This window comes from Chlamydotis macqueenii, chromosome 2 (genome assembly GCF_036417535.1).
Source record: "Chlamydotis macqueenii isolate bChlMac1 chromosome 2, bChlMac1.mat, whole genome shotgun sequence".
Classification (NCBI taxonomy): Eukaryota; Metazoa; Chordata; class Aves; order Otidiformes; family Otididae; genus Chlamydotis; species Chlamydotis macqueenii.
In genome coordinates, this window is record NC_141557.1 from 150,032,661 (window position 1) to 150,053,456 (window position 20,796).

The 20,796-nt window shown below is 43.1% G+C and overlaps 1 protein-coding gene across 7 annotated transcripts in view; it reads right to left on the reverse strand.

Annotated features, from left to right (window-relative positions):
- ENPP2 (ectonucleotide pyrophosphatase/phosphodiesterase 2) overlaps positions 1–20,455 on the reverse strand; it is a 74,512-nt gene extending 54,057 nt beyond the window's left edge. For 3 of the 7 annotated variants that reach the window (XM_086741208.1, XM_086741203.1, XM_086741202.1), the window contains exons 1-2: positions 5,846–5,957; positions 5,303–5,405 (exon numbers count right to left, since the gene is read on the reverse strand). In XM_086741208.1, the coding sequence (XP_086597334.1) occupies positions 5,303–5,405; positions 5,846–5,896 (154 nt within the window). In that variant the 5' untranslated portion in view covers positions 5,897–5,957. Of the gene's footprint in view, positions 1–5,302; positions 5,406–5,503; positions 5,549–5,705; positions 5,821–5,845; positions 5,958–20,335 lie in introns of those variants that run through there. The other 4 variants (XM_086741209.1, XM_086741204.1, XM_086741207.1 and 1 more) reach the window with 3 other exon arrangements.
- Between the last annotated feature and the right edge of the window lie 341 nt (positions 20,456–20,796).

Here is a 20,796-nt window from a genome sequence, read left to right on the forward strand (position 1 = left end):
AAGCAAAGCAAGGCTTTTTGGTGGGCTTCTGCAGAGCATTAAGTCACAAAAACTTATCAAAATACAGAAGTACGTAAGAAATGAATGTATTTGATGTGTATAACTAAATGGAGGGCTGCCAGTCTGAAAGCCATGAATAATGTATTAGACTTCAATAATCTATTTATTAGTAAGGGCCCTTACTGTCAAAGCTGATATGTACTTCTCTGCTCTTTTCTCAAAAGTCAGTATTTTATACAGTTTATATATTGTATACATTTTATACATTTTTTCCTAGCAGAGAATCCTACATAGCAGCTTATTTGAAGCAGGAAAATTGTGTGCTACTCTCTAGGGTTAATTGTATTTTATTAAATAAAATAATGAATGTATGTTATTCTTTAAAAACAGAGGTGTTCCAAGGAAAATTTCACAATGCCTTTTGTTTCTTGAGAGACCTATTAAAATGAAGTCTTTGAAATTGTCTTAGGGTTTGTTTTCTTTTAGACCACAGTTTGGTTTTGGTAAACCTCACCATGACTAGCAATATGATTTTAAGAGGACTGATGCAACAGCACTTTTGGGAAACAATTGCTCTGATCTTTTCTAATATATTTTTCCCCTACTCTTTTACATAGCTGAAAGTTTAGTCTCTACATAAACTGAGGGGAAATCTCTTCCCCAACAAGATGGCATTATCCCAACACCATAAGAATGAAAGGAAAAGAAGATAAAGGGGGAAGTCTGGAGGTGATAGTGTAGTAGCTGACGTCTCACCATCTCCAGTACTACTGCTCCACCACATCCTTTGGAGTGGCACTGGCACTGGTTGGACACCAGCATAAAACACTTCAGGGAGTAAACCTGGCAGCAGATCAACCCTACTGCAAGACAATGGGAAAGAAAACCAAACCTACCACGGTTGCAGTCATGGATCATGGCAGTGGCAAGGCACATTCATATGACTGCTGGAAAAGGTAGTACTAGACAACTGTGTCTCTCTCTGCTTTTGTGGTTTTTTTCAGTCAGGTCAGTAATGCTCAGAACAAGTAACATACACACAGTGAAGTTTTACTCTAGAGCTGCATACCCTGCAAAGCATGCTCTTAATGAGCCATCAGTATTTTGGCCACCTGGAGTTCCAAGAAGCTAAAGATCGTTTATCTATGCTGGCAACACACAGATCAGTATTTTCTTTGCTCACATAAATAGGCCACAAAGCTATATTAGAAATTAATTGCATGAGGATTGTTTCGAAGCATGCTATCACTCAGATTTTCAGAGACATGAAGACTTGTTCCTGACAAGCTGCTTCCTGACAAATGCTTCTGAAAATTTGTTACTAAATAATATTTCCATGTTATTTAACCTCTTCTACTACTTTCCTTTTTGGAAGCTAGGTAATAGATAATCACAGATCCAGTAAGCTGCAAATGAAGGGATTATGGACTCAAATGTATTACACTATATATCCCTTACACTGGCATTGCCATCTTCATTTCAAAGGGATGAGAGGGAGATCATTTCAGAAGGTCAAAAAACACATGTCAACATGCATTTAGGAAAGAGAAGGTGTAAATCTGACTGCAGATTACATAAGGGACAGAGTCAACTGCAGTTCAAGGAATGTCAAGCTGTTGTAAAGAGCAGTTCATTTATCAGGAAACCACTGGAACAAATTTGACCACTGAGGCTGTGCAATCTTTGATCTTGGAGATTTTGAAGAACAGGTTAGACTGAGATCTGTGAGGAGCAGTTCAGTAATAACTGACCATGTCTGGGGATACAGAGAAGGTCTACATAGCAGTTCAATTTCCTCTCCAGCTTCATCTTCTATAACAGCAAGTAGGGCTTCCATTTCACATAAGAAAGGTTTAGCCCAGCTACCTTGTCTGTTATTTTTTTTCCAACTGTTGACAACTGCCTTATTACTGAAGTGACAAATTATCCTAAATTACTTAGGAAATTCAAGTCACACCTCCTGCATCAATGTAGAGCACTTTCCATACAGCAACACAAAAGGTTTAATTCCTCCAGTCCCTGAATACATTAAGATCATTCCTTTGTTTATCACACTTGACCTTGCCTTTGCAGCCAGACCACGGTTTTCAGGTCGTGCACAATGCCATGGCATGGGTACTGGTGCGTGTAGAATAGTTTGAAGCTCCATCCCTGGTGAGCATTTTCAAATTAACAGAAGCCCCTGTACAGAATAGACTTACAGAATTTCAAAATCCTTTTCAAAATTCCTGCATCCCTCCACAGATCCTGCAGTCAGACCATGCAGTAGGCAGAAGGACCTCAACATGAAGATCCTCTCCTCTTTATTTAATACATAAAGCTTTTCATATCTTTTTTCATGCATTCATTTTTTTTTGGCCAACTAAGCTCAAAACAACCATCTAAGGATTGTCCCTTATGTCATAGGTTAGAGACTTAAGTTACACAGGGCAACAGCGCCTTTCTGATTCAGTCCATGGAGCTTACATTTCCATTGTAAATGTGTTATATTTACCTTGCAAAGTGCCATATCAAACTACTTGTTCTGATTCCATACAATTACAATATTAAAAAAAAAACAAACCCCTTTACTTCCAGTAGTATTTCAATCATAGGACCACACAACGTAGACATGCTTACACTGTCATTACAGGAAAGAGACTACCTGGTAGGAATTTGCCATTTTGGATCCTATGGAACCTATATGGATCAATCAAGTACCTATACAAAACATCTGGAACACCAGTTTTGCTAGCTAATATTCATATTATGAACTTGCATTTCATTCTGCAGAATACCAGTGCAATGAGTAAAATCTCAATGAAAAGTCACTAAAATAAAAAAATACATCCTAACTGTACCAATACAAGAAAGATGTGACTCAGTTTTTAATGACATGCAAAAACTTCAGTGCCACTCCATCCATAATTTAAGATACCATCCTATCATGACCAAGGAACAAGCTTCAAGAGACTACTAATGCCATTTTCCCTGCAAGTGCTTACGCAAAAATGTCTAGAAAGTTCATAAGGCAAAGAAATCACAAAGGCAAAGTTATGAAAAAAATAGGAGCCTTGGTTCTTTAATGTCTGTTAGAAATTTAAAGTAAAAAAAAAAATTCAATGAAATAATTTGTTGGGTACAAATATTAAACATCTCAAATGTATAAAGGCATATATATCTGTACATTGTAAAAGAGAACAAGAGGGAGGTTTTAAGCCTTATGGTACTTCTTTGACATGCATTTAGAATGGACTAGGAAAAAAAAAATCATGTTGTTTTTAACTCATAGATAAGTTCTATGCTAGATGAAAACTGACATTTGCTTACAATCATGGCATACACCTGGAGAAATAACAAATTATCATGTACAGCAATGGTTGGTAAAGAGATAGTGTTTTGTCATTCCAAAGTAATTAACTCTAAACACAAGAAACTTGTAAATAAAAAAGCCAAAGCATAGTGGAGTTGAAAAATAATTTAAAATAATCTTTTATTCTGGATATTTCATTACACTGGGCTTCTGATGAAGTACAACCAGAATCATGCAACTACAAAAGCCTAAATAGGTTCTTTCATCACAGTGCTTTAATTGCATTAAGAAAAGCACCTCTCCAGTGTAACATGTTACTTTTTCTTTTAGCTAGATGTGACTATAATACTTTATTCTTTGCTATCACATCCTTTTTTATTTTACTGTGACAAAAGTAACCAAGCTGCATAAACACAGAAGGAACAAAACCCCCCATTACTTTTCTGACTCATTGTTGCACCATGGACCGGACAACTTCAATGCCCGGTGCTGGTCCAGTCCCACCTGTGAGCAAGTTCTCAACAGGCTGCCGAATGTACCCCATCTCCTGCCCTCTTACAAGAGATCTCGATTTCTTCTTATTTTCCTGAAATTCTGAGCTAAATAAACTTCCTGCTATTGGAAACAGCCCACAGCTACTGGTCCCAGCCCTGGGGCTGTCAGACAGGGCTGGTTGGCTCAGCAGGGTTGGCACTGATGAGCTGCAATGGGTCCCAAATATGAGACCTTTAGGACTTCAGTAAAGATCAACTGAACAGCCCTGCCCTGAAGCCTAGATGGTCACCAGTGAAAGCAAAGCACCTGGCAGTCAGGTGTTGAAGACATGAAATCCAAATCCTTCACATCACTATTACACACACTACACAACTGCTCTATAGTTAACGTACCAGAAGATAAAATAGAAATAATTTTTTAAGCATATTTTTTTTTCTGTTATATAAAGATCAAAAGCAACAGCCACTATCTTTCTGGTTACCTAAAATGCCTCTGCTCAGTGATCAGCAGCCCTGATTGCGACTGTGATTAGACACCAATTCCTGTGAAAGGCAGGGGAGAGAGGGACACAGATTCATTACCAGGAACACAACAAACTCCACCACCATAAACACTTTTAAAATTAAAATTCACAAGCTATCATTACAGACACATATTGCAAATGAAACCCTTTCACTTCAGTTATATTAACCAGCTCTAAGTCAATCACCACAGGTTTCCTTTCTCCTGCCAAAAGAAGGAACAGAGACACAAGTCAAGGCTACTTGGTTTTTTGTTTGTTTTTTTTTTTAAGAAAAAAAAGACTAGTTTTCCATTTCATATATTTTTCCACTTGGGCTATGCCTGAGCTCACAAAACCCTATACTGCCCCAGACCACAAACAACAGTCCCTTCTGTGCCATGTTCTTGCTTTCCTCCAAGGAAAAAGTAAGAGGTGAAAGAAAAACAGAGAACTCGGTGGCAGCACATCTGCGTCCAGCCGGACGCGAACACCTGCTCTGCTCTCCCCAGCCCTCTCTGCCGTCTACTGTTCACAAACCAGCATGACCTCAGCAGCCACAGAAATCCCAAAAGCTTTTCTCGCCAGCGCCTCTTGAAAGCATTCATCAAGTTTCTAGAAACCGCTTCAATAGCTACCAAAATAAACCCCATACCCTTAAACCCATCGGGGAGTTTCTCTTAGCTCTAGAGAAGGAAACTGTGCGGAGCACAAAACATAGCAAATGCTACGCAGGGGCTGATGAGACCAGTCTCTGTGAGACTGACAGTGCTCAGTCCCAAAATAAGCTAGATTTTCCATAGTCACATGCACACAGAGCAAAAGTTTAAGTAAATAGGAGACCTATAGGTGAGTCCCAAAGGTCAACTGACTCGGGCTCAGCAAGTTATTTATTCTTCTCTATATCCTAGAGGGAAAAGGAACAAGCAAACTACTGTTTCGGAGTAGGAGTGGTTTCTAACCGCAGTATATAACATAAGGGTATTGCGATGTACAATTCACGTCCGTTACCATACCTGAGACCGGGCCCTCATCCCATTCTTCAGATCTCCTAAATCGATTTGTTGTAAATCCCATGCAGACGTTTACTCCAAAGGCAAAAGCAAATAAAGATATAACCTGTGAAAGCAAAACAGCAAAGTGAGCAAACTGTGCAAAAAGCAGGACTTGGGAGCCAGGAGCGTTACGATTAAAGGGGCAGAGATGGTCCTCTGTACATTCCAGCTCCCCGGCACTGCAGTTCCCATCACCAGAGCAGCAGCTGACAGCGTCACCGTTGGAGAGTAACACAAACCAGAGAGGGCTTTATGAATAAAACATCTCTTTCTGAAGCTGAAACGCTCCTTTTTGTAGGAACTTTTTCAGGAGAGACGGGCTACTCCTCCTCTGAAAAGCAAACACACTCCTCTCCTCCCCTACCTGGTGCGAGGGGACGCAGCCCTTCTGAGCCATACTAGAGAATTCTTGAAAAGCCTGCGCGGCACCGTCGCCTTTTCTTTATAGTGAGCGCAGAGCTGTTTGCTCTGGGAGTTCGGGCTATTAGCTACAAGTAATCCCACCTGGTGAGGTTGACAGGCTCGTGTGATTTGTCCAGGGGGTGATTTCATCATGTTTCACTCACAAATCACAGCTCCGAGTGCAAGAAGCTCCAGGCATCATCCCTCGCTGCGCCCTCCCCCCCAAACACACACACACGCACGCTTTTATGTGGTTTCCTCTGGCAAAGCAGGGCTTTCTTATGTTGCTGCGGCCAATAGCTGTTCCTGCTCGTTTCATTCTCCTCGCCCAAGTAACACAGCTAAAAGAGAAACCAAATGCGTCTCCATCTGGCTCAGAGAAGAAAGAGGGGGACGCTCGCTCGGGGCTGCAAAATTAAAATCTCCCGCTGCTGCCCTCAAATGTCACCCAACATTGCGGTGCGGTGGGCTCGGCGCACGGGGTGAGCATGCAGCTGCTGACCTTGCAATGGGGTGGGTTTGGGGAGTGTGGGCACCCGTCTCATTCCCCCAGTTTGCTCCTGGAGTTTCTAAGTGGGTTGTAGAGCAGAGGATCCCCGCTAAACTGGGGACACCTTCAGAGCACACGGTTATTTTCTAACACCGTTATCCTGCACTGCTGTGGCTGTGCAAGGCTTGGATCGATGGAAATGCAAGCAGTTTTATCTGAATAGCTGGAAACCACAGACTTCCAGAAAGGAAGGGAAGTGACACGCTCCCTCTGCCCCACATTTTCCCATTTTCATCAACAACAACAGAAAGTGTGGCTGTTTGGATAAGCACTTCTATTTACAAAGCAAATGATAGTGCTGAGCAGAATTACAGTTCAACTCAGTGGCCTAAATATTATTTGCCAAGGCAAATTATTTACCAGTGTAGTTTGCCACTTTTTTCTCTGATGAAAGCTTCTTTCATTAAAGTGTTTACTAACAATTACATTTAAAGGGACAGAGTCAAGGTCTATAAGTCCTTGAACGGACTGAGCTTCCCTTGGGACCTGTCCCATATTCTTTACTGGCATTAAGAAACACAGTACAGTTTTCTTTAAACTATCTTGCAATATCAAACACGCACAATTCTGAGCTTTGTTTAGAGGTATGCGTTACCTGCTGCAATATCTGTTCTTCCCCACCATGTAGGGGCAGTGGCTGAAGAGCCCTCCTCTTCACTACCCACATCTTACCAGCTTGCCACTCTTTGCTAGGAGCTGGTCCTTTTTTAAGCAGTTTCTTAACTAAAAGTGGCTCCATTGTGCAGCTCATCTTTGCACTGCAAGCCTCAGGGAAATGTAATTAGCTGAGGAGACCTACATTTTAGCTGCACCAGGACACGGTATTCCTCTCCCTTGCACAGACCAGGGCTGTGAAGTCAAAACTCATCTTCTAATGTTCACTTCATCACTAGCTGCATTTAAATTGATATAGGTTGCAATAGGCAATATTTTTCTAGCAAATAAACTGTGCACAGAGGTCTAGAGAAAAGCTATCACCAAAACTTTTACTAGCTGTTCCTATAAAATTCTTCCCCCTTTGCCTCTGGTATAACCCGTGGTTAAACAACTTCACCTCCAAGCACTAGGTAAGTACAGTAGTGTGTGATAGTAGCAGAAGGGAAACCAAAGGTGTCACAAATAAAATCACTCATCAGTGTTGCCTGTCTACCTCAGCTAATGAAGCTCATGGTTTGATGGGCAAAACATGGAAATCAGCAGCCCCAAGCTCTCCTCCAGCCTCAGACCAAGTCACCCAGGCAAAACACAACTGAATTTTCAAATCTGGTGGCCAATTTTGAGTGTCCAAGCCAATCCATCCAGCCTTATTTTCAGAAATGCTGAGCCTTTGCTGTTCCTGCATATCTTCCTAACATACAGGTGCTCAGTTCTTTTGAAAGAAAGTTCCTACGTAAGTTAAAAATAGCCACCCAGAAAAATAAAGCAAGAAACAAAACTGAAAAACATAGCAATGTGGATGACTTCTACTTATTTGAAAATACGCATTTCATTTTTCCATGCATGTAACCTCTCTGGAACTTGTAAACTGCATAATTTCACATGAATGGAGGAGCTCATTTTATGTTTCCTGGTCCATGCTACGAGTACATTATATTAATTAGCCTCCTTTGTAATATCCTCTAGAACTATAGATGATGATGACTCTGAAACTGCTAATCTCTTTCATATGTGTTATGTAAGACATTTTCCAGTAGCTCTGAACTGACCGCATACTCAGATGCACAATCTCTTTTTGTCACAAAGATTCTGCCTGAAGCCACCCCACAGATGCACAAGGAACTTATTAGCATAAACAAGGTCTAATGGTTTTGTTCAAGCAAAATTTCACTGCTAGGCCACTGGCAATTAACTTTTTTAGCAATTAATTACCATTTTACTCATCAGAATAGGAAAGACTAAAGCTGGAATAATGTATTCCTGGCCCAAGAATGCAGTGGTTCAGTGCAAGCTTTAGAGCTTAAATGAAATACATTAAAAGGAATTTTAACAAGATAAACAGAATATGAAATGCCTCTTCATCAATTATTGTGCATAAGAATCGGCCTTTGGCTTTTATGGTTTATATGATCATAGTGATCATTATTTAACTGGGGATGCAAAACGTCCAACCAGCCACTAGGTGACACTTTAAATGAGAAGTTCATACTGTGACATTTCCACCCTTACAAGCATTTCTGTTCTGCTGTTCCACAGAGTTAATGTAAGAAAGGCAATATTTACAGTCTTATATAAAACTGATTCTTCTTGAGCAATTTTTTAAAAGAGAAGAGAAAATGTAGACAAATAAAGTATATTGCCTGAGTCAGAGGTTGGGGATGGAGTGATCTCTAAAGAAATGAGCATTTTAGCTGCTCATCTCCACTTTGCACTGCTGGATGCAGCCATTGGGTGACCAGTCAAAGTTTCCCATGTACTTGACAGCAGCGTGAAAGGCAGAAAGGTGAAGGACTTCTCCAAAGTGTCCCAGAGCTCTCGCCTCCCACCAACACAGCTTCCGCATATAGTTGTGGCCAAGAAAAAGTCAGTTGAGTACATGAAATAGCAGTTTCAAAGAGTAAAACCTTTTGGTGAACTATAGAAATTCAAGCAGTGTCCACATTGAGTCTCCTCAGATACAAGCCCTGTGAAAGCAAGTCAGTTTCCAGCAGCCAAAGTGAACATGGGAAGATGCAGGTACCTCACTGGAAACACCCTGAGGCTTTTTAGCAAAACCAAAGAGGCACAATATAACAAGAAGAGCTGATTCCTGTGTATAAAGGACTTTAAACCATATTTTTACAGGACTTTATCAATAAAAACCAAATATCTTTGTCACTTGGCCAGCACAGAGACTGATAAACAAGACAGAGAAGGAAAGGCAGGTGAGTGTGTGAGGGCAAGGACAGCAAAAGAACAGTAAAGCCAGCAGAGTCAGCAGTCTGATGACAAAAAGAGAGGGGAGAAGAGTAAGAGTTGGTGCAGGAAGGCAATGACCTGTGATGAGTAGTCCCTCAGCAGAGATCAGCCCAGTATCCAGGCTACAGCCACGTACAGGAGCCCAGAAATGTGACTGCACCGCCTGCGTATGCAAGAAAAAATACACAAGAGTTGCTGAAGGATGAGGGGCCTGTATCTGCTCAGTTTGTAAGAGTACCACTGACGACCCCAAAACAGGGTCACAGAGAAGTCCTCTTTACCTGATGGAGGCAAGACGCTCCAGCAAGTGATAGATTTCAAATGGCTGGCAAGCTGGTTTGGAAACAAATTACGATCTGATTGTAAAGGGGAGAAGAGGAGAGGACACAAATGTTCGCATGGATGCATCATGGGTGCAGGTAGGGTATAGAGGAAAAGAAGCTATTAGCATAGACAAGGGTCAGACTGTCCCTTCCTTGGGCTTGTTGAGAGTTGCAGCAGCCTCTGCAAGTATCTTTTTAATTTTACACATGTAAAAGCTGCATTTTGCCAAGGAGGTGATTTCCCTGGCAGAGGACACAGGACTGACTGCCTAGGAGCTGCACCACCATGCCCACTGCTACCTCATGAGACTGGGAAGAGGCCATGCTCATGAAAGTACACCCTCCTCACCGCAGTGCCTCAGGACACCACCTGACAGCACCTTGGGGCTTGGTGAACAGTCACCAATTATCTGTCTGCTCATCACCGCCCCGAGGGGAAAGGTATGCAAACCCCTAGTTCCTGGTGCACTGGAGGAGGGTGCTGAGGATGACTTTCTTGGCCAGAAAGATCCATAAAGGGGTGCCAGACTCTCAGGGTTGATCAGGGACAAATCAAAGTCTTCAAAATTGCAGGTTGCTGCAACCCAACCCCTGAGGCACCAAGTGCCTTAGGCACCTATAGGCCCATCAACATTTCTGAGCACCCTACCTAACGCCCAGAGGGTTCACAGTACTGGGAGATGAGCACCCAGATCCAGCCCAAACCTCACTGAGGACGACCAGCAAAGCACGTCCACCAGTAAAGCATGTCGCATCCCTCCTCGCATCACTCTCCTGTGAGGGCCTTCCCAGCATGGCTACCAAACCATGTCCTGCACAAAACACAGGTGTATCAGGTGCATGCTTGCCGAAACTGAGCCTACATGCTCTGCCTACCCAGAGAGAGAAGAGGAACCACCAGCCGAGGGATGGCCCAAGTTCCAGTCTCTGCTTTACTCATGTAAAACCCTTGTATACCCACTGGGATAATGACTGAAAACCAGGTGGGTAGCGTGGAGAAGAAAAGGGCATAATGCAGTCAGGAATAAAGTCTTCCACACCACACATCAGATACTGCAGCTTTGGTGGCTACATGAGGGCCGTGGGTTTGGTGAGAGCATTGCAGCTCCTGACGCGGAGGGGCCTTAGCTCAAGTGCATCCTCCACATGCAATCACCATTTGTGTCCATACACAAGCAAAGCAAGATTTATAAGCAAGGTTACCTCTTTAGTCAGAGCAGCTACGTTAGCTGGAAAAAGCAGACAAGTTTTCAGCCACCTGAAGAAAGCTTTGCATGCCTGTATGCCTGCCTCTCTCCTCCCAGCACTACAACAGCTGATAGTCCAGCTGCTCCAGCACAGGGTATTACAGCTCTCCCTGTGAACTCCACATATGACAGCAACAGCATTAACACCAGTCCAACATCTATACCTCCATCATCTTCAAAGAAATGAACATTTTCCCAATTCGGTTTCTAGACAACATCATTATTATGAAGCAGCATAAGTACTTCACTAAAATGCACTTGGTTCAGAACTATCTTTCTTAAGATAATAATATATAAAAAATCCAGCACGTTGCAAAATAAAAACTGTTCCATGATGAAAAAATCACTACTTCATGGAGGAGATGAATGAGAGAAACACAGAGCCAAAGAGCCTACATGTGTTTTAAATGCAGCCTATGCAAGGCTAAGTCCGTCTTTGGGTTCTCATCCTTGCTTTCCACTGTTTGAGATGGTGACAGGTATCACAGGTGCCCATCAATGGCTTTACACCCATCTTTTTAAAAGAGCTGTAGACTTCAGTGGTGTGAAAATCACCCACCTACCCCCTGGCAGTAGTCTAGAGGTCTCAAAGGCTTTGCATGGTACCTTGTATGTGCCACACGCAATCATTGTTACTTTATTTGAATTTTACAAGTGATACAACCTATTCTGTCCCACAAAAACCATAGCCCTTTAGAAATCATGAGTTAAAGCTAAAAGAGAAGCGAAAACAAAGAGAAAAATAACAGAAGAAAGGTGGGAAAGCTACTTAGATACAATAAAGCAGACTTCAAATTGTGTTCCTAGTTTCTTTGTGTAACTTGTATGTACATCCTTTACCATGTTCGAACCTTTCTCAGTGGAATATTAGCTTTGAATTTCCTTGGTATATAAAACTTCTTGTGGGGACTTCTACAATAATCCTGTAACATATCTCTCCTACTTAATCATATTTACCCTCGGCCCAAACTCTATTTTGGCACACTTTTCAAGCTCAAGGCTTGGTTATGATTAAAAAGTTTCCAAGTGCTAATCTCTTCCCTACAAGTAAAATGTGGATATAATTAATACTGTTTTGTTTACTTTGAGCTTGTTTTCTTTGCCAAACAAGAGTTTCTGTTTGTTTGTTTTATTTATTTTTTAATGTTTTTGGCACTTGGATCAAAGACATATTTTAATTAATATTTTTCTTCTCATTATTTAAAAATAAAACGCCACCACTTGTATTTTCTAAATAGCAAATCCTTATTTGATTTCAGTTTAAACAGATATGTCACTAGGAATATTGTTTTCAACTTGCTTGCAGTTGAGGCTTTGGGCATCCATGCTCTGCAGCACTGATATTTCTTCGGGAATAAGCAAAGTGGGATCAGGCTGGAAACAGAGGATTTCCCCACAAAACAGGGACATGCCCTCACATGGGCACATTTTCCTCCTGTTCCTATGTGCAAGGAGTCATCTCAAGACTGAAGAATTGACTGCTGTTATGGTGACCTACAAGTGCCTATACCTGTGAAAGCTTTTTTGGCCTGGTAAATTAATCTAATCGAGTTGGAGATATCCCTGCTCCTTGCAGGAGTGATGGACTAGATGGCCTTTAAGGGTCCCTTCCAACCCAAACCACTCTATGATTCTAACGCATGAACAGGCTGTGGCAGTGTTGTAGTTAAGACAAAAAAAAAAAGGGCTGTGGGCCTTCTGGGGCTTGAACCTACTTCACATGAACACAAGTCCAGGTCGAGTTTGGAGCGATTTTATTTGCATAGGGACCGCCAGACTGCACCAGTCCAGCATAAAGAGAAGGAAATCCTCTATTAAAAAAAAAAAAAACCCTGAAGAAATTAGGACAGGTGAAGAAGAAGAGATGTCCTCTGAAAAAGAAAAATAACAATTATTAAAAGCTGCCTAAACTGCCTGATCTGATTCACTGAGTGGCCCCGTGAACACTTAGGTGGAAGAGGGTGCAATAGGAACTGCACTGCACAGGCTTCTGCCCAAAGGAAAATGCATAAAATGAGGACACAGCTAACACTGTCACAGACTTAGCCCCATCTGCACCCCCTTTTTGGAGGTACTGATTTATCTTACAGTTGAAAGACACATCTTTATAACTTACAGAAGCTTAAGCTATCCCCAGCTGCTGAGAGTGGTTAAGTATTTTACTAACTTGGAAATAACTGGATGTTCTGCCCTTTTCCTTCAGAACAGAAATAAAACCAGCAGATAGAGTCCAGATACCAAGCGTCTACCAGCAGCCCTGGCCCCTTGCTAGTCCTTGCCATCACTGCCAGCCCTCTCACCCCAAACAACCATTCCCAGGGCCGCACTGTAGGTCAAACAAGTTTTTTAAAATTGCCTTTCTTTTACAGGTTTTGCAGTTGGAGGAGTTCCCTGCTCTGGTCTGTGAGATAAAGAGAAGGTACTGCTTCTGAACCCCAAGCCAGGGACCATGGCCAGGGGAGCGGAGAGCACAGCACAAACTCTTCTTTTGCCCCTGACTCACTGGTGCTCCCAGGGCAGCAGCATCACTGCAGCATATGCTCGGCTCTCCGTATTTCTTAACATGCATCTGCTGCTGCCTGTTTTAATGGCGAAGCACATAAGCGTAAAACAACCGCATATTACTTTTTAGGTCATTTCGGACAGATGGGCTACTTTCCAAACATCACAAATTTTCCTAGGTTGAACCGTGTCACCACCACTGTAGTCAAACGCCAGCTTTTTTCTTCTGATTACAGCCAAGTGCAAAGATGACAAATATAAGTACAAAGGGAAAAACATCCTGTTGGAACAGTACTCCCTGTTTTCTCTGGGTGAGAAAAGTATAAGTGACATTTTGACAACAAAACAATGTGAACCATTACTGGAGTATTTCTTTTAAACCCATATCATAATATGTAACTGAATAAATTTCAAGCTCTGCAGGAATGCAATATAAAAAAAAATGAAGGAAATTGCTAGAAATCAAAAATATGCAACTCTGTGCTAGCATGGGTTTACATAAGGATTATGAGGGGTTTTTTTTAATGTAAATACTTTTTTCACCTTTTCAGCATAAAACTTTGGAAAGGAATAAAGAATCATTTTTTTAATGGATTAAACAAGTAGACTGTAGGGAAACTGGCTGCTTAAATATCAATAGATTTCTTCAACATTTTAAAGCAAATAATCTTACCGAGTTAAGTTTTGTTTAGCTCATCTTTTTTTTTTTCATCTAGCAATCCAAGATTTTGAGAAAGAATCGGTTCCTCAATTTAATGATTGCTGACTGCTGTAAAACAAAAGCAGCTCCGCTTTGCTCAGCCTTCACAGAAGGCTCCCCACCCCCATAAATCTCTTTTTCACAGCAGACAAGACTAAAGTCAGCTTAAAATTATATTTTTTGAAGTTTCTCAGGGCAGAGACAGATGTTCCACGGAGAGCCTGCAGAACAGCTGGGGCTATTTAATGTAGTGTCCTTTCACTGGATATTGCTGCACCTTCTCCAAGACGCTGCCACCAAACACCATTGAAGGCAAAATTTGATCTAACACAATGTACAAAGGACTTGAGTAAACTACGGCTCTGGTGAAGAGGGTGGAGACACCTCCTTTTCTAGGAATAGTTTTGCCAGCTGAAGGAAAGGCCTCCAGCGCATGCTGTCCCTGCTATGGTGTGCCAATTCAATATTTCATCCTTTTGGGTGAGGAGCTGCCCAGCTCCCCCTCCTCTGCACCACACTGACCACGGGAGTTTCACTGCTTGGGTGATCTTCTTCCAGCCTGGTGCTGAGGAACACTGTGATTAAACCACCTTTTAAAAAAAAACAAAAAAACAAAAAAACCCACCACTTTGGGTAAAGAAGCCAGGATGGATGATGGAAGCAGGCAAGGAGCAGCAAGATCTTCAGGTGACAGCTGGAGTCAGCAGAGAAGGAGCACCCCTACCCATGGGGCGAACCAGGTTCACTTTGCACTGAGAGCAAGCAGGAGCACACAAAAGTTTCCTCTGTGGCAGCTAAAGCCACAACAGCTGTTTTGAAAATGACTATCGGACTATAACCTCATGCTCATACCCCTGCTTGTAGATGGCCTAAGCCTTCTGAAACATCTGCTTGATTCTGCAGATAATTCAGCATGGTTTTGGAAGGTATCAGAGTAAAAAAAAAAAAAAGTCACTAGAAAAGCTTCTGCTTTCATTACTTCCTACTGTGACGCATTATAAATAAAACAAATAAGCCAACTTCAAAGCCCCATTGTACAAGGGCAGGTGGAAGTGCAGTCAGATGGCAGCGCTGTGTTCAGGAGCCAGGACAGGGTGCACACGGCAGAGGCACGAAAGGCTTTTGAGAGGCAGCAGCTTCAGGAAATAAACCAGGCCCAATGCTGCCAGCAGCAACTGCCGGGAGAGCGTTGGTAGATGAAGAGCACCCAATATCCATGACTGTCACAGCCATCTCCTATCATCCGTGGGGAAATGCTGGGCTGGCTGGGCAGAGCAATGGAAGGGCAGAGAAATACAACTTAGCATTGGGGGTGAAAAAAGAGACAAAATGTATTAGGAGAACAGAGCTTTCTAGACTCCAAAAGGGATTCTTTCCTCTTTATTTTCTCTGTTGTGGGCTTGTGGGGGAGGAAACCATCTTCACGATCTCTGGTCTATTGTTAATGCTATGTTTCAGTTGTACCACACAAACCCAACATACCTTAAGGGACATTTAAAAATTAAAGCCTATTTACATGCGTTGAATTTAGGTGGTCAAGCACAAATGACCTAAGTAATGAATCCTTTTGGACTTGGCAGCCAGCTGAGACTGGGACCCTTCAGGTTGTTTCCTTTAAGAGAGGACTTAGATTGTGGCATCAAGCCATTCTTTGGTACAATCCTGTCTCCTGTCGTTTACAAAGAATGTACAAAAAATGCTGTTTCCCTGAGCAGAGAAAGGAATCCTATTGTTTTGGATATCCAAGAGGCACTTAGGAGCTTCTTACATTTATCCTGAATGAAGGGCCATCAGCTTCAAGGGAATTTCACCCAATTTTATAGCAGTGTTCCTTTCCCTCTGTCTTGCCCTGAAGGGGTGACCTTGTCTTGGGTTTGCCTGTTGTCTTCACTGCCTCCTTAGCTGTGCAGCCTCAGCATGGAAAGAAAGGAAAAGAAGCATTTACAGGTGATAGCAACTTAATTATTTACAAAGTGTTGTTTCATCAGGACATTCTCTTCTCACCCCCTCATAGTGCTGTATTTTCATCCACAGGATGTTTTTGATTGTCTCAGCCAAAATTCCTTGGGGGCGGGGCGGGGGGGGGTGGGGTGGTCAAAGAGAGCCTTTGAGGAATGCCCAAAGTGAAGCTGTAACTCTCCTGGCCTGAGCCACACACTCAGGCTGCACAGAGGAGCCATCATCCCCATCTTCCAGATCCCACCATGGTCAACTGCTGCAGGTACCAAACACCAGCCACAAGCTCAAACTCTTCTTTTTCCAAAGGTGGCTGAAAAAGCCATATTTTCTCTTTATACAACCCATGAAATCTTTAAAATCAAAGTACTGCAGCCAACATTCTTCACTGATGCTGATATAGATGAGGGTCAGGCTGCCTTGGGCCTTTTCCCACCATCGCACTCACGGCCGAGGCCATGCTGACGTACCGAACTGCAGACTGGAGCAACCGGAGGGGGTGCAAGTTGTTACACTTCCCTCAATCAGAGTTTCTCTGTCCCAACTTTGGCAGCCCTCACACTGAATTTGGTGCAGGGCTGATGCCCCCGTCCCTCTGTTGCTGCCACAACACCAGTTCCTCACCACCATCCTATCCCAGCTCCTGTAACCCCCAGCAGCCCTTGGCCCATTCCCTGTTCTCCTGCCATGTCCGGAAAACTTTTCCAAGCTTTCAGATTCAGCACCAGGCACATACAGCTACTGCAACTGAAAAGGTTTTTCTGCAAGGGGAAATATACAACAGTTAGCAAGCAAATATTCTGTACATAGTAACTTCTACTTTGAAATTCACTTCATTCTCCCACTGTTTGTCAGCAGTGCTGGTGCTTCCTGCTGTACCAAATCTCATCTTGCCTCAAGGACTTGCACTTAAATAGAGCAGTTTGAAACAATTTTGCAGAGCTGTGCTGCTGCAGTCAAGTCATTGAAAACCTGGGGTGTGGGATGGAGTGTCCCTAGGCTGTATTCCTCCCCTCTGCATTGTTATGCTGTTTGTAAAGTGCTGGGGAAAGTGTTCAAATCCTGACCCAGGTTTGCACTGGGCTCCCCGTAAAACCTGGAGCGATTCCCTGTGGAGCCCATTTGGAGATGGCCTGTTCACACTGACCCAGACAACTCTTCCTACAGCATGGACACAGCAGTAAAATCATCCTTTGTTCAGGTCCACCTGTTTCTCCCTTGGAAATTTTCCCTGTCTGGCAAAAGAATGGTCTGGTGGGTTAGTTTGTGTGTAAATGGAAAAATATGGGCCTGTCTGGAAACACCTCCCCATGGGTTAGGCCTGGCTAAGTGCAGGTGTGGCCCAACAGCCTAGGAAGCGAGCCCTGCCTTGGCCCTACAGCTACCGGCATTGCGAATACATCAACACAAAGCCAGAAGCTTGAAATTTAGCATTAAATCATTAAGCACGTATGAACAAAGTGGTATTACTCAGGATGGTTAACGTATCCCAAGTACTCTGAGCACAACAGGGATGAGAGGAAGGGCCTCGGTTCAATATGCTACTTTACAACAAACAGCAAGAACTAAAGAGCTATGAAGAGTAAAACGAGGAATTGCAGCACTGGGGATGGGAGGCAGCTGCCATAGCAGGGGGAGAAGAACGGCAGGAATAACCCTGGCCACGTTCCACAAATGAGGGGCAGGTTTGTACACCAGATGACATGAAAAAATAAGGTTATGTTGAAGGATAAGTTCCCAAGAACTCCTCAAAACAAAAAAAAAAAAAGGCAAAAGCCAATGAAGAGGCAAGTGATAGCAAAGCCACAGATTACTTCCAAAATGAGAAGGCTTTCAGGTTAAAATCTTTAAATAGCCAAAAAATACACGGAAACAGAAGATCAGAGAGTGAGAGTCCAGAAACATGTAAAATTGTGCATAATTTTTGTAGGTATGAGGTCAAGATTTAAGGTTTCTGTACTGGGTGTCCGTGTCCAGCTGCTGGCTCTCTGCGAAGAGCGGCCAGGGCTGCCTCGTGCCGGTCACAGCCGGTTCCGGTCGGCTCCAGTGGCCCCACTGCAGGGCGTGGCTGAGCCCCTCAGCCAAGATGGTAGCATGTCTGGTAAAACGTATTGAAGAAAGGGTAAAAAACGCTGTGTGGGTATTGAGGAGCGAGGACAAAAGTGTGAGAAACAGCCCTGCAAACACCAAGGTAATGAAGAAGGAAAGGAGGAGGTGCTGCAGGTGCCGGAGCAGTACACAACAGTTAAATAGAGCCCAAAGTCAATAGAGCCCATATGTATTTAATTATATATTCACATTTCTTTGTGTAGCAAATTGACAGTGTTCTCCTTTACTCTAAGTGCATGGAGCACACACAGTTTCATGGGTTTTGAGACAAAGAAAGCCTGTGAGATCGTTTGGTCAAACACCCTGCAAACATAGGTGTCATTTCACCCAGCGGAGAGCCCAGGGGAGGGTGCATCCCAGCTGGGCTGCTGCGGGCTGCATGAGGAGAGCGGCGCTGGGAGGCTCTAAAGCCCCCATCCAGTAAGGTGTGGAAGAGGTCAAGGATTCCTCCAGCTTTACAAGCACATGAAAACCAGTTTGTGTTACTGGTGTGTCAGCAACAAGTGTTGCTCTGTTTCTGTGACCCATTAATTTGGTGAAGCGCCATAAATGAGCACTTACAATAGTGCATGGGAATTCAGACATGGTGGTGCTAGCCCCAGTGCTGCCAAGATCAGCCTCATGCCACAACCTTTCACTCATCTCGCAGAAATATTCATTACCTCCCCTTCCAGTTCAACTGATGTCGAAGGATTACATTGGCATCCTTGGGTAAGGCTGCTATGCGAGCGCTGTTATTAACAGCTACAGCTTTCAAGAATGATACTAACATATCTTTGGCTATCTGGTATTCAAACTCAGCTGGCATCCTTTATGAATAATTGGAAACCTCTCCGCTGCAGTGACTTTAAACTCATAGTTTAACCGTCATATTACATCCTCTGAAATAAGGCAAGATTTTGTAGAATAAATATTGCTACACAAATGGGGCACTGTTTTGTTTTCTTAACATCCTGTACAGGCCAGTCTGCTAGGAGGAAACATTTCTACAGCCTTGGACTCAATGAGAAGTTCTTTCTTAATCTAAAAATGTTCGTAGCCATCCCTGAACAGTTCAGCAGGTCACCTGTGGGCAGCCAATGGCAGGGGCAAAGTCAGCCTGTTCTTTATTTTACGTACAGGCAGCTCCCTGCCCTCCCGGCCCTACTCTGCTGGCTCCCAGCCCACCTCTCCACAGCACCCAGCAAGGAGGGCTGCGGGGCTCATGTAAGCTGCAGACAGAGCCTTCACACCGCTCTGGTAACGCAGTCTTTTAAGTCTGCTTCACAACAGAAATGCCCTATTTGCCTTTTTTTTGCATTTGAGGAGTCAGTGCCCTGCTTCGACTTGCAGAGCTCAGCGTTTCCACCACAGATGTGGCAACAATGAGGAGCAGCCCACACAGCGCTGACGCATGCTGACAGGAAGCTTGCATAGATCGGTAGTAATTAGAAGCAAATCACAATTAAAATCTAAGCAAATCAGAAGCAAAAGAGACTCAAAAGAGGGACCCAATGATTAATACTTCAAAATCAGAATAATCAAAACCATTATGAGCCCAACTATACGGAGGGGAACTACAAGGCATGCACTGTTTTATTAACTCCTTAGCAGCTTGCCTCTCTAATCAGCACTTTACATTTGTTGCATAGGGAGTTATGAAAAAAAATACAGATCCTTGAGGTGTTACTGCTCTGATTAAAAAAATATATGTATTTCCTCTGGAGAAAAAGGCTTAGGTAGAGGTGCCTGTAATAGGAACCTTATTTAAACAGACTGCCTTTAAGCCCAGGACTTTGCCAGTGAAGCTCCAGACACTGGAAATTTTAATATAAATCAAAAGCCAAGTGATGTGGGAGTTTTAAACTCATAATTATGTATTTGCATAATATTAATATTGTTGGAGGTAAATACAACAAAAGACAAGATACTTTGCTTGTGTTTATGCTGGATGCCAATTTTAACGTTGCCATAAGGTAACAATACGTACGAAAGGCATTTTATATTAAAAAGGTTAAGAGATAAGACATCTTCAGAAGGCAAAACAAGCTATAAGAGATATACTATGGGTTTTAAAATACATTTTCCTCTCTGTGCATTAAGCAATATTTTCTACTTTACTTATGAATCAGAGCACTTCCAGCATTACCCCTGAATGCACATTGAAAGGACTTCCAACTTGCCAAATCCCAATCCAAGTTGCACTTGGCAAAAACACACTCATGATACTTCATAGCCCGAATTTGCTTGTAATTATATTTATTTAAGACTATTTCAACAAGCCAGAAAAACACACGGGGTGGAAGGGGAGGGAAGATGCTCCTACCGTACCAGCGGGTCTTTTTTCTCCATGGCTGAAGCTTGGCGAGGAAATTTGGCTTTGCCTGGCCCCGGCAGCGGCTCCCAGCAGATGTACTTGCCCGGGGAGGTCGCGGGCCGCCTTGGCCCTGGGCCGGCTCCCGGGGCACTGCCTGGCCACCCTGGGCCTGGGATCCCGATGCTGTGTGGCTGAAGTCAGGGTGCCAGCTGCCCCAGCGGGACAATGGCTCCATTGGGAGATAGCTGGGGGACAAAGGCACTGCTTTCAGGAATGATTTTATATGCACACATGTGACCTTTGCCTGAAATGACTCTATGGAAAGTGTCCCTGTCCTGAAGATCTGCTTTCAAATGCAGTGCTCTGAAGCACTCGCTTAATCTGTCCTTTTTTTTTTTTTTTTTGGGCCACAGATGCCTCAGGAGAGGTCATGTGCAGATAACAAGGTGGTGCCGAGCTCTTTCTGATCATTTAA